Source organism: Chamaea fasciata, unplaced genomic scaffold (assembly GCF_029207755.1).
Source record: "Chamaea fasciata isolate MVZ Bird 193981 ecotype frontalis unplaced genomic scaffold, bChaFas1.0.hap1 SCAF_5, whole genome shotgun sequence".
NCBI classification, from domain to species: Eukaryota; Metazoa; Chordata; class Aves; order Passeriformes; family Sylviidae; genus Chamaea; species Chamaea fasciata.
Genome location: NW_027094090.1, coordinates 24,313,013 through 24,326,286, shown reverse-complemented (window position 1 = coordinate 24,326,286; position 13,274 = coordinate 24,313,013). Strand labels below are relative to the sequence as shown.

General features: G+C 42.7%; 1 protein-coding gene across 1 annotated transcript in view; it reads left to right on the top strand.

The window, feature by feature from the left end:
• The window catches only part of CFTR (CF transmembrane conductance regulator), an 86,409-nt gene extending 76,675 nt beyond the window's left edge, over nt 1-9,734 (top strand). Inside the window, exons 24-27 of the mRNA XM_066183045.1 lie at nt 4,033-4,122; nt 6,242-6,414; nt 6,742-6,847; nt 8,316-9,734. Of these exons, the coding sequence (XP_066039142.1) occupies nt 4,033-4,122; nt 6,242-6,414; nt 6,742-6,847; nt 8,316-8,522 (576 nt within the window). The 3' untranslated portion in view covers nt 8,523-9,734. The remainder of the gene's footprint in view (nt 1-4,032; nt 4,123-6,241; nt 6,415-6,741; nt 6,848-8,315) is intronic.
• Nucleotides 9,735-13,274: the final 3,540 nt, after the last annotated feature.

Here is a 13,274-nt window from a genome sequence, read left to right as displayed (position 1 = left end):
ATTATCCCTTCTTCCTGGACAGGCCTTCCTGATGATTCTTCTGCAGGTATTTGCCCACCACGTTTCCGGAGTGAGGATTTCCAGCTGCATTTGGTTTCAACACACTAAGGCTTTCCTGCATGGGTCCTCATGCAGATTGCATCCTGAAGTGTTTGATGGAGTCAGATTGAGAACCTGCCTTCAGAAATTTGTCTTTGAATGGAGAATAGGAGACCTGCAGTTGATTTCCAGTTAAAACAAGCAATGAGAAACCTGACACCCATGAGGTGCTCCTAGCTCCAAGGAAAGGGGATGATTTCTGATGTTTTCTTGAGTGTTATTCCATGCATCCTAGTGGATCTCACACTGTTTTCCACATGTAAATATTCCATATAGAGTTTAAATCAAGCTTGACATGGAGAACAAGTTTCCGACAGTTTACAGGACTGCCGGTGACAAAAAAAAACCAAAAAAAAATTGTTTTGCTCCTTTGTTTTACTGAAGAAGCGAAATTTTGCAACTTTTATCTTTGTATTTCCAGTTTCGCAGCAGCTATCGCATTCTGTTCATTGTATGTCTGTCTCTGTCTGTCTGTCTGTCTCCAGCACTGTTTCTCATACCCTTCAGGCCTGCTTCCTTTTGGAGGTCATGGCTGCTTTGTGGTGTGCCAGCACACTCCTGCAGCTGCCGAGCAGGGCCCCTTCCCGAGGTGCTCCCACAGCGGCTCCTGCCAAGCCTGGGCTCCTGCAGGGCATTGGGATGAGTTGGCACCACCATGGCGGGAGCGCCCGCTGCATCAGAGCCCTGCACAGAGCCCCTGGGGGTGTTCATTAACAACCCCCCATGCTCATGCTCATTTTGGGCACTACGTAGGTTGTTTTCTACCTCATGGGTTCAGTGTTGCCAGGAGCACAGCGCTTATATTTACCCAAAAGCGCTATGGGAGGCAGATGTCTTCAAGGGAGAATGTTACAGAAGTGGCCCCAGAAACCTTTCTGGTTATTATTTCTGTGCTCTTATTCTTATGTCAATGTAAAGTCCCTAAAGGACACTTATGAAAACAAATCCTCTAACTTTGCACCTAGTGCTAAAGCATTCACATAGTAACTTGACTTTATTTCATGTTGATACTGCTGCTAGAACACGGACAAAGCAGAGGAGGCTACATGGAGGTCATGCTGTCGTTACTGGTAACTTCTCTGTGCATGGAGCTGCTGCCTGGTTCCAGCTGATGTTACATTTGTTCTCCAGTCCTGGGGCATGTGGGAAGAAGGGTCCAAGGGCGTTGCTGAGGACTTGTGCACAGGTTGCAGCAGCAGCTACTCCCAGCCAGGATACTCTCACTCCTTAGCAGCCTCTTGTCAGCTGAACCTTGCCTCTTCTGTAAGCATCTCCTTAGGTACTCTGGGGTCTTGATTCTCCACATAACACATAAATTGCATAGGAAGCTTATTGCCACACACATAAATACACAGAGGCTGTAGCCACTAATGGGGATTAACGCCCTTCAGAAGGGTTGATTTGCAATATTTGGGGTGGTCAGAATATAAACACGACCATATTTATGTTTCCAAATGTTTTGCTTTTGGGCGGATGGCAGGTGTTAGAAACTATTTGTTGTATAATCACACCCACTATCATCCTGTGGGAATGTGAACAAGTGACTGAGAAGGAAATGATTCCAAATTTGCTGCCAGTCTACCCAGCCATTCATTCACCCTTCCAATGCTCTCCTTATTTCTACTTCTTCCATATTTATGAACAATGTATTCATTCCTTCATATTCACTTTTGGGTGTTTTTGTTTCACTTTAGACTTCTAGTTTTTAAGAAGGTGGAGAGATTTGTTTCTGCTTATCTTCAAGTAGACTCTAAATTGCCCAGGTGACTCATATGGTATTTACTTAAGTGAACCCTACGTGGCTTCTAATGAGCTGGGAGGAAGGAGGTGTTGAAATGGGGAGAGAAGTACCGGAATTCAGGACAATGACATATTTACTTTTTGGGAATGAAAAACCAACCCTGCTTTTGGGAATAGCTTGTTTTTAGTGCCCTGCTTCTTGAAAGCACAGTTATTAGAAACAGCAGCAGTTTCAGAAGAAAGTTATCCCCTGTATTGCTCTGCGGGGTGCACTTCAGCAGGAATGTTATTCAGCCCTATCTTCTTTAAAACTGGTTTGTTCAGTTAACTATTCTTTACCACTGAGAAATGAAAACACGTATTCCATTAGTAAATGTATGGGGCTCACAGTGTGAACAAACCCACGTCTGACACTGTTTCCACAGCATTGTTGTTTCCACCACACCTACTACTTGGAAGAACCTAATCCTGCTGCAAATATGTCACCCCACTCACGCCACCTAACCAGTGCAGGGCATGGGAAAAGGACTGTGCTGTACTTCACTGAAGTACACTGCTACTAACAATAACAATTATAAGGGAAAGAGTCTACTCTTTCCCTGTTGTCTCTACAAAAAGTACTTCAGTGATTAATCTTTAGCTGAGTGTGGTTCTGCAGCTCTGTCAGGGTGTTCTTTGCCTTGTGTTGAAGGTGTCATTGCACTTAAATCCACCCCACTGAGTGCACAGCACCACAGTGCAGCTGCTTTTCTCCTCTGGTTTCTTGGATTAGTTATTTCCTTCTCTTTTACACCAAATAAGTTGGCAATGGCACGCACATCTTAATTTAGCAAATTAATTAATGTAATTTATTTTCCTCTGCAATGTTTGCACTTTTAATTAATCATAATTAAATGATTAATGTAAATGTGCATATAAATCACTTTGAAATCTGATGAAAGAATGCCAAGTTCCCAGGCTGGGTCAGATGGAAATTATGGTAGACAGGCCAGACTCTGGGGGAGCACTTGCTAAGTGTATTCTTTCAGTTATTTTCTGCTGGTACACCTAGTCCTTCAATGCTTTTGGTAGTGTTTGACTACCAAGACTCCAGGAACTTACATGGCTGTGAATCACTGGCATTTCAACACTTTTTCTCTAAATAAATACTTAGTTTAGAAAGATGGAAAAAAAATACTTGTATCAAAGTATTTGATTGTATTTTCTCTTGGTATTTGTTGCATACTTACAAGGAAAGAGCAAGAAAATGGTAATATTTCTCAACAAGGCACTTAAATTCTTTGAGAGCAAGTTCTCCCTGCTACAAACAGGTGTGCCTCACAGCATAGAAAAAAGTAGTTTCTTAAGAAATGTTGTACAGCCTCAGAGTCCCTTGAAGAATCTAATTTCCATCAGAATCCACCCCATGTAAAAAGAGGTTAAACAAATATTTAATTTTGCCTGAGTCACTGCTTCTTGAGCTACCAGACGTGTATCTAACAGATAGACAGAGCGGGGAGTGAGCCCAGCCCGCAGTGTCCAGCAGGGAAAACTCTTACAGAGCAGATTGTTGCTGCTGCAGTTGTGCTCTGTCACAGTTCAGACATGTGACAGTGAGAGAGGGAAAGAACAGCTTTAGAGACAGGACTGGGGCATGGTGAAATGCCAGGGGACAGAATGATGCTGAGATGTGTACTCGTCTACAATTTATTAGAAAAAGAAATTCATTGGTGAAAAACAATGTAGGACAATGTCCCTGAATTTTGACAAATAAGCAAGTTTTCTTCTCTCTAAACAAAATTGTGGAAACACACACTTTAGTTTGACATTTTTTTTTGTTTGTCTGAATATGTTTCATGTAATCCAGACTCACAAATAGTTTTAAAATGTTTATTTCAAAATGAAGTACAGGAAATATTTTATTCTGAAAACTGCTGAAATTTGGGGTTTGCTGGTTTTCAGACAAGTTTGGCTAAGATAGGATAGGATAGGTTAGGATAGGTTTGGTTAGGATACTTGCCAAAATCTAAATATGTGTTTTCAAAATCACTTTTTAAAAAAAATAATTAAAAAAAAATTTAATACCTTGCAGTTAGCTCTATCTGGTAATTGCAGAAGGTTGTTCTTTTGTCTGTATGCTTCACCATTTCCAATGTTTTATACAATGTTTCAGGTAATCTGTCTACCTGTGTCTGTATGTCTTTTATTTTGCAGAAAGTGTTCATATTTTCTGGAACTTTTCGGATGAATTTGGATCCTTACGGGCAGTGGAATGATGAAGAAATATGGAAAGTTGCAGAGGAGGTAAAGCTGTTCAGTGTTATTTGTCTCCCTCTGGTGATGTGGTTACCTCAGGGTGCAGTGGAGGTCAAATGATTGTAATATTTTACATTTACGTAGAATCTTAGGAAAAAAGTGCAGGGGGAAGGTCATGCTGTGCTACAAACCATATGTATTATGTTTTATATAAATAGTTATTCAATACCCAGGCCAATGTGAAGCCAGCTGAGAGGATTTCTCTCTGACAAGGCATTCAGACTTTTGTTGTACTTGTGTCATGGAGCTTCCTCTGCCATGGAAAATAAGAGTCATGGAATGATAGAATTTTCAAACTGAAGGTTGCCTTCTAATATTTTGTTCAGGTTACAACAACGTTTGGGGTTTTTTTTTCCCCAATTCCAAAGATTAGGGGCCAGATTCTGTTTCCATATTGCACTGGTCACACACATTGCAGTTGTCAGGTGCCACCTCTTGGCTCTGACAGTGCTTCATGGGTTGCAGAGGTGTCTGTAATGCCCAGGAAAGGTCAGGTGAGCATTACAGGAGGGAAAGGGCCACAGCCTAGAAAGTGGATACCTTTTTCAAGGTAGAGATGACCTAATTAATACAGACCTAACCATAAATTGGTGCCGTTTTCCCTGTTCATTGCAAGTCTCATGTATGAAAAAATGCTTACAGGTGTGCGACTTAGTCTAGTGTGGATCAATATCCCCTTTCTTGAAGAAGATAAGCTCTCCTGCTTTAGAGGATTGTTTCCAGTGTGTGTTTGAATTGAGCTTAGGATTTTAAAGAGCTAAACTTCTTTTACAGTGGCTTGAAAAAAAATTTTATTTTGAAATGTTTATTATTAAGGAGTTTGGCAAATCTGTATGTGATACTGAGGTTTTCATTACGCAGGAAAGAATGCAAAGCAAATAGAAAAAAGAAAGAGCTGTAATACTTTTTTACTAGGAGTGATTGGATTATTTACCAAGTTCACGCTCTTGAAGTCTGGCTTGGCAGTAGGAGTGAGTCAGCATAACTCTGGGAGCACGGCACAGAAATGAACTGTCAGCTTATTCCAGACCCATGTTGACTGCTAAAGATTTAGAAGATCCTCCTGAGATCAGCATCAGCTTTTTACACTCCTTGCAATCAACTGCAGAGAACAAAGCCTTGTCTGGTGTTTCGTGTTTTATTGCCCCCATATTTCAGCACCTGAATCTATCAGACTTGTGTCAACCTGTGAGCTGAAGTCTTACTCCCGCAGTCACCTGTCTGAACCCTACGGGTACATGAAGAGACCTTGTGCAGTTTTAAGAAGAAAGCACTTGTTCCATCCATTGAATGCAAAATTTCATCAAGGACACAATGTGTCTTCAAAAGAGAACAAGGAACAAATCACTGGCCTTAATTTGCTGACAAATTAAAGCACAAGCTCTTCAGAAACACAACACATACACCCATACACCACAGTTTAATATGGTTTCCATGCAAAGTGGAAACACTTTGTAGGAATTCCAAATTCTTGTTTTCCCTGGAATGCAAATTCGTTGCAGATCAGTAATATTTAAAAAATCCAAGGGCGGGGGCCTTCAAAAATTCCTGGGGTTTCATTACATTTTTTTAGAGCCATGCAACTCACATACATTTCCTAGTTTTCATATTTAGTGAAAATGTCTCCCTGAACACTGATAAGGGTAAGGACCACAGTTGGTTTGGATTTGTGGAAGACGGAAAGCTTCGCTTTGAGGTGTAAATCTCCCAAGAAGAGTAAAGAGGAGTTCTGGAAGAAACAGAAAATATCTCCTGGGCTGGACTCTGGTTTCTGGTACAAAGGCAGCAGCTTCACTTGGCATGGGCACCCCTCTGAAGGCTTTGTCACCAGTGCCAGAGAGAAGCCCCTTGTGCCATTAGTATAACCAAAGTGCCCAAAGACCTTTGGGGCAGCAAAAGGAGCCCCTGGAAACACTGTCAGAGCTGTAGAGACAACAACCATGGTGGCTGGGGTTATTTTCTCTGTTGCTGTAATGTAGCATATAAATTTTTTAAATTTCTTTTTAAACTCCTAGTAACCATAGCATTTACAATGATGTAAAGGATTACCACAGTCAGCAGTAATTCTATCTTGCCAGTCTTTTGTGACCTTTTTTTTCTCCGGCAGGTCGGGCTGAAGTCTGTAATCGAGCAATTTCCAGGCAAGCTTGATTTTGTTCTTGTGGATGGAGGTTGTGTCCTCAGCCATGGCCACAAACAGCTGATGTGCCTCGCCCGGTCAGTTCTCAGCAAAGCTAAAATCCTGCTGCTCGATGAACCAAGTGCTCACCTGGACCCTGTGTATGTTTTGTTCATTTGTTCTGTTTTCTAATACGGAATAAGAAAACCTGTGAGGTGGCACCATCTAAAGAGATCTTTTGTAACTTGTCTGGCCTATTACTAAACCTGATTTCAGTAATGTATGTTGGTAATTCTGTGCAGGGGTTCAGGGAAGCCTGGTTACAACCTTTACTCCATGGCTGATAGGTACTTTGACAGCAGAGATGCAGCTGGGGCACCTCAGAACTGTGTCCCTGCATGGAAGCTCTACAGCCCACAGCCAAGCTGTCAATGCAGCTATGGCCATGCACACTGCAGTCTGAATGCCAGTGTTTGTTTGCCTTTCAGAACTTCCCAGGTGATCAGGAAGACCCTGAAGCATGCATTTGCCAACTGCACAGTGATACTCTCCGAGCACAGGCTGGAGGCGATGCTGGAGTGCCAGAGATTTTTGGTGAGCGTTTCTCATAGGCCCACTTACTGTTGTCTCACTGCATTTGATGAACATGCAAAACACACCGAGTGGAAATGATGATGTTTTCTGGATTGATGGGGGTCATTCAGGGCAGTGGAGCAGACTATCCATTGGCAGAATTGCAGCAGGCTCCAGTTTGCTCTTTCACCTGATCTGTCACAGATACCTCTGTTCAGATGAGCTGGGTCATATTCTGGAGGAGAAAGAAGGAAAGTTATGTAGGTTATTCAGCTGCTGATCCAGGTGCCTTATATTTTTGATTGGTTCAGGAGATTCAGAAAATCTCAGCATCTCACAGAGTTTTACAATTGAAAATGCAGAATTAGCTGCACTAGAGCAATAGGAGGCTGCCTAGGGAAGAGGGGTTTCCCAGTATGTGCTGATCAGAATTGCTGATTTCTTTCAACAAGCCATGTAAATATTCCTTTCATGTGTAATCAAGAGGACAAATTACTGGAATCCTGGGGTATTCCCTGTGTTACGTAGAAATGGTTAGTACAGAAAAGGCAAGGTATGTAAATTGTTCTTAAAAATTAGGTTCCTCTCTCCGTATTTTTTTGACTCTTCTATGAGAGGGCATCTAAATTTTATTAGCAGAGTGAAACATGGTTTTTGATATCTATTTGATTGGCTGCATTAGCACGGCAGGAGGCACACTGCCTGGAGTTAAAGCAGGCTAGTCAGTAGGCAGGTTGTACACCCCTTTGGATGTGCTGCTCCTCTGTGTGCGCTGGACTCAGTCTCATCCCCAGCTGCTGTGGCAGCAGAGCCCTAGCAGGCAGGCAACCTCTGCTCTGGAAAGACCTCCCCCCCTCCAGACCATGTTTTAGCAACAGAGATGCTCAAAGTTCTCTCCTGTAAGAGCTGTGCCCTTACCAGAGATGTGCTGACACTGCAGTGCCAGTGAAGGAGCCTGCTTTTTCCTTGGCTCCTGCCTGACAGGGGAGACTGGCACAACCTTACAGGGCAAACTTGCTGTCTCCTCCAAACGGAGGTGAGCAGCGCTTCCTTGTTTGGTGAGAAGAAAGCAAAGAAAGCCTGGCACCTTGCTGGCAGCCTTCTCCCTCTGCTTGAGATAGAAAAATTAACACTTTCTTACCCAGGCGGTCTAGCAGTGCCAGGGAAATGCCAAGGTACTGGGAGACTTCAACAAAGGGACCCAGAGGTAAAACCAAGTCACTGGGGGAAACCAGCCAGTCCAGGCTTTGTAATTTGGGGAATTTTGTAATTTGGGGAATAGGCACCTTTTCCATAAGTTCAAATTTTAATGTATGTTTTTGTGGTTGTAATTAGAAACTGCAAACTAGAAATTAGAAATTGTAAATTGGCCTTTTTCTGTTAGAAGATGTTTGCCATGTCTTCACGTCTCTACCCTGTTCTATTAGTTGCATTAGCTGAATTCAGTCAGCACCACCACTGCTCATCTAACCGAGTGATGTTTCTCCAGGTAATCGAGGACAATAAATTGAGGCAGTACGAATCCATTCAGAAGCTGCTGAATGAGAAGAGCTCCTTCAGGCAGGCCATCAGTCACGCTGAGCGCCTTAAGCTACTCCCAGCACACCACAGAAACTCCAGCAAACGCAAACCCCGACCCCAAATCACTGCCTTGCAGGAGGAGACGGAGGAGGAAGTGCAGGAGACAAGACTGTGAGATGCTGTGTAGAGACCCTCTTTGTGGAGTGAATGGTCAGCAGTGCCCCGTGATGACAGGACCAGCACTTCTGAACCTGCCTCAGCCATGCACAAATTCAGCCTTCCAGGAGGTGTTTACTGCAGCGACCGCACGAGCATGTCGGAATTGCTTCCCTTCCATGGTTAATCATGTGCAAGTTAGTACATTCTTTGAGGTTTTGCCACTTACAGTGGTGAAACCAGATTTCCTTTGGAAAGCTGCTGTGATTGGATACAAATGAAATGGCAAGCTGAAGTAACCTGCCTAGCCTGACGTAATTGTTTCAGAAAACTTTTAGAAATGTTCTTGCCAGGGTGAGAGGACTAGACAGCAGGAAGAACATGAAAAAAATAATCAGACCTGGGTGGAAAATAGAAAAATCAGTGTGTAAAAAACTTCTGTGGATTCACTTCCTGCAAATGAATTAAGGGACAATATCAGCAAGGCACACAGAAAACTTCCTCTTCTTTGTTTTCCATGCAGAAACTGTAATTTCAGCTTAGCAGGAAAGGCCAAATGCCACGTGCATAGGTGAAAATGAAGGAAGAGAGGATATTGTCTTGGAAGCCAATCAACATCTGTCATGTCTCCACAGTTAAGGGAGAATTGATATTTCCTCTTAAAACCTAGGAGACTGTTAGCCTGACCCTACACACACTCAGTTGGATGAGTGCAGGCTGACATCAGTATCTAGCAAAAGGTAGGACTCCTGGCAGAGGACCTGTAATAGTCTGCATACGTCTGGCGTCTTTATATGCTTTTTACTTTGGCCAAAAAAAAAAAACAAAACCCAAAAAAACCCCAAAAAACAAAACCTCTCAGAAGTAGACTTTAATTATGAAATTAATTTTTATACACTTCCGGTTTGCAGTTTTATTATGGAACTGAATGTTCTCTAGGATATTTTATTTATTTTAATATTGTTGCAAACTTTTGCTAAGGAAATTATGTATTTTAAGAGTGATTCCGTACTATAAAGAAAAATATATTTGTACAAAAAGTTTTATATTTGGATTGTTGCAGGGATATTTTGCTACTAGACTTTGATGTCTCATTATGCTAGAGCTGTTGAAAACGAGGGCAGCCCCAGAGTTTGGCCAGGTACTGTCCAATGCTGTCTTTGTGCACTAAAGTATTCCAGTGATACATAAGTGGTTTAGATTATTTTTTTTCTTTAAATAAATTTTTAAAAAGGGAAACTGCCTGTATGACACATTACAATCCCCCCCCAATGGAGCAGGCACTGCGGACCGATTCTGCTACTTCCACTTCAGTCATTGCTGCCTATCAAAACCATGGGCATAATTTTTTAGTACCTGCTTTCGGTTCTCCCCGAAGGCGGTGCTGCAATGGCAGTGGGGGCTGGCTCGGCCCGGCCGGGCGGCACTAGGTGGTGCTGCGGGCCTCCAACGCCGCAGCGCGGGTCGCGCTCAGCCCGGGCTGCCCCTCACCGCCCGAGCCCGGCGGCTGCGGAGAGCAGCACAGGCAAGGAAGGCTTGGACTGAACTCTGTCAGGCGGCCTGGAGCAGCAGCCGCCCTGGGCTGCGCCGCTGTCCTGGTGCTGCTCAAGGTGCCGCTGGGTCCGGCTGAGCCCGCAGGCACTGGAGCTCACTCTGGAGCTGCTCACCCTGAATCACGCTACTTTCCCTCCAGCTCTGTCCTTCATTGCATGCTTTCTGGCCTTCATTCCACATTTCCTCTGCAAATATTTGTTGGCGGGTTTTTTTTCCTGCCCTGTCCTTCCACTTTTATGCTTGACTGTCTTCTAGCACGTATTTGGGTCTTTTTCATTTCTTTTCGTGGGTGACACCTCCTTGTGCTGCCTGATTTTCTCCACGAAGTAATGCCTTTTGTTCACAGAGCATTCTGGATACCCTCGGGTCTCAATTTTGTCATGTCACTGTTTCTTTGCCACTAAGCTCTGCTTGATTTATGACAATGGAAAACCAATTGTGTATTGAAGTAGCATCACTTTTGAATCCCATCTCCACTCCTCTTACACCCTCAAACTGTTCACCTCACAGTGTTTGTCCCTTTTCTCACATAGTCAGCTTTCCATTTGTACAAGTCTATAGAGTATGTGGCAAGCCTGGCTGGGAGACCAGGGCTGCTGCAGTGTAGCCAAATCCAAGGAGGCATGCCAAGGGTTGCTCTTTTTCAGGATGTTACTCAGAGTTACAGCAGACACACCAAGTGGGAGAGTTTATTATCTAAATAAACAAGATGATCAGAAAGATCAGCAGAAAAGAACCAGTGTCATTAGAACCAGTGCACGTTTCAGAGCTTGCACAATTGACTGTTCATGTTTTGTGTCACTGTCGGAGTTAAAAGGGGGTAGGTAAGCTAGATTCAGGAAAGGCACATTTCAGGAAAGAAAAAGATAAATACAGCAGGAGCATATGGTAGATGGGAGATAATGGAAGCTGCTGATACAAACACTTAGAAGGAGGACTTTGAAAGAAAAAGTAAATCAGTTGATTTATTGCCCCCACCCTGGGCCACAACACTCCTCGAAACAGCTTCTGCCATCAGTGCCCAGCTACCACCATCACACTGCTGGTCCCCAAGAGCCCAGGCAAGATGCTGCCCTCTCAGGGCAACTGAGAGAAGAGTGTGCTATTTCTTTCAGTCCCAAACCACTGCTTCAGCTCCTTTGGAGTTCAGGCTAGAACAAGAGGTAAGTTAGTACCAGTCTCCATGAGAAGGATGACAGAGCCTCTCCTTTCCTAACAAAGGTTGAGAAGACCATGTTACCTTCTAAAGTAAGTGTTCTTGTACTTGCTGTCAGGGCGTGACAGCTCCCAGGGATGTTTGCCTGAAACTAATCTGGGAAATTGCATATGCTGTTCGTGATGGAAAATGGAGCACAAGAGGAGAGGGAGAAAATAAAAAAGAAGCAAATTAGGTCATAAACAGTGGAAGAACAAACAATGACCTTCATAAACACAGGCTGAGTATTACTTACGGGAATTTTTCTTCTCACATGCTTTGCTTTGCATGCATTTGATAAAACAAAACAGATATAAAAAATACTCCTACCACAGCACTTTGTCATTAAAACCACCTATACAGAAATGTGTGTACAACAACATACAGGCAAAGAGAAGAGCATGCTGACTTTAATACTACACATGGAGATTTAATTTTGCAGCCTGCTGAGAAGAAACAGGAAAGTCAAAGTTGAAAAGAGATTCTCTAGCTGTCCTTAGATACAGTGAAGGGCGGCCACACTGCTAGTACAGCACAAAGAAGCTCTTGGGAGAGCAAAGGCTAAGCAAAGATAGCCCAAACAAACTTATACTATGCACACTTAACCATTTTCATTAATCTTATATACAAAATAACAACTTGATAATTGTCATTAGTGGGAACTGCTCAGTATCTCACTGGAGTCAAACAAGCCTGCTCTTCCAACAAACAACTTTGCTTTCACAGTTGCTTAACTGGTGTCTTACCAGCTGTGCTTTATTCATTAAATATCCATTTCCAAAGTCTTTAAAAAACCCACCTCCTCCAGTTCCACAAGCCTCAACTCTCTCAGGCTGTTACATGAGAGCTGCTAAATACCTGATGGCCTCTACACTTGAATTCTTGAATTCTATCTACCCTCTTTAAGCAACAGGCTTAAGTTATTTCTTCATAATTTAAGGCCTTGCAAAGCATTTCCCTATATTAGTTCTAAATTGGTGTTAATTGCTGGAGGTAAATTCAGAACTACATAATTTAATTTTATTTACCTAAAAAGTGTTCTGGTGATTATTTTTTCCTCATTTTTCTATTACTGATTTTGTATTTTAGGTCTATAATTACTTGGTTATGATTTAACATTTGGAAAAAACCCCACACTGCTTTAGAACTGATGTACAACTGTTCATTAATGGACTATTATTCGCTGCCCAAAAAATCTTGCAAATTAAGCAATGCAATGCAATAGTAATACATTTCCTTTACAAACCCTCATGTTCTCTAAAACCAATTTCCTGTTCCTAGAATAAACAATATTTATACTAAGTTCATTCTGCAGAGCTCACTTCAGCCTCAAAATACAACCCTCATAAAATGCAGCCAGAGGTTTCTGAGTGATGCTACAGCCCAGTACCACCATACCTTGCGCTCCCTTAAAGTCACTTCGACTTCAGGTTTCTTGAAGAACAGCCCACTTAGTAATTCTCAAGTCTCTTAACTATGATTTGACCATCATAAACATCATTTTAGCCAGAGTTGTGACCAAGAAAGTGATCCTTCATCCCTTCTCCAAGGATCTTCCACCACCAGAGGCTGTTTTGCTCCTCCAGTTCTACTGGAAAGCTGGAGGGTTTTTGATGTATTTTGTAAATCGCTTGAGCTGTATTACAGGAAGAGATGTGCCTCAGACCTGCTGGTTTTGCTGTTGCTGATGAACGTTGCTGCCTTTGTTGAATGATGGAGTAGGTTTCTTCATGCTTTTAATTTTGGAGTTCATGCTCAGCAACCCAAAACCAAAGGCAAATATTGTCCGATGGATTCAGACATTCACTTTAAGGAACACAGTCCATATTCTTGTCAAGAAGAACCATAGGAGAGATGCTGAAAGCTTTTATTTGCAGGACTGGCTTGGAGAGCTGGAATGTTTAGTACTTGCTGAAGTTGATGGATGAGCAGTATCTTTCATGTTTCTCCAGCTGAAGACATTGAGATGTGTATAAAGAATGCAGGGTAGCCAGATGAGGGCTAAATTAAAAGTCTTTCACT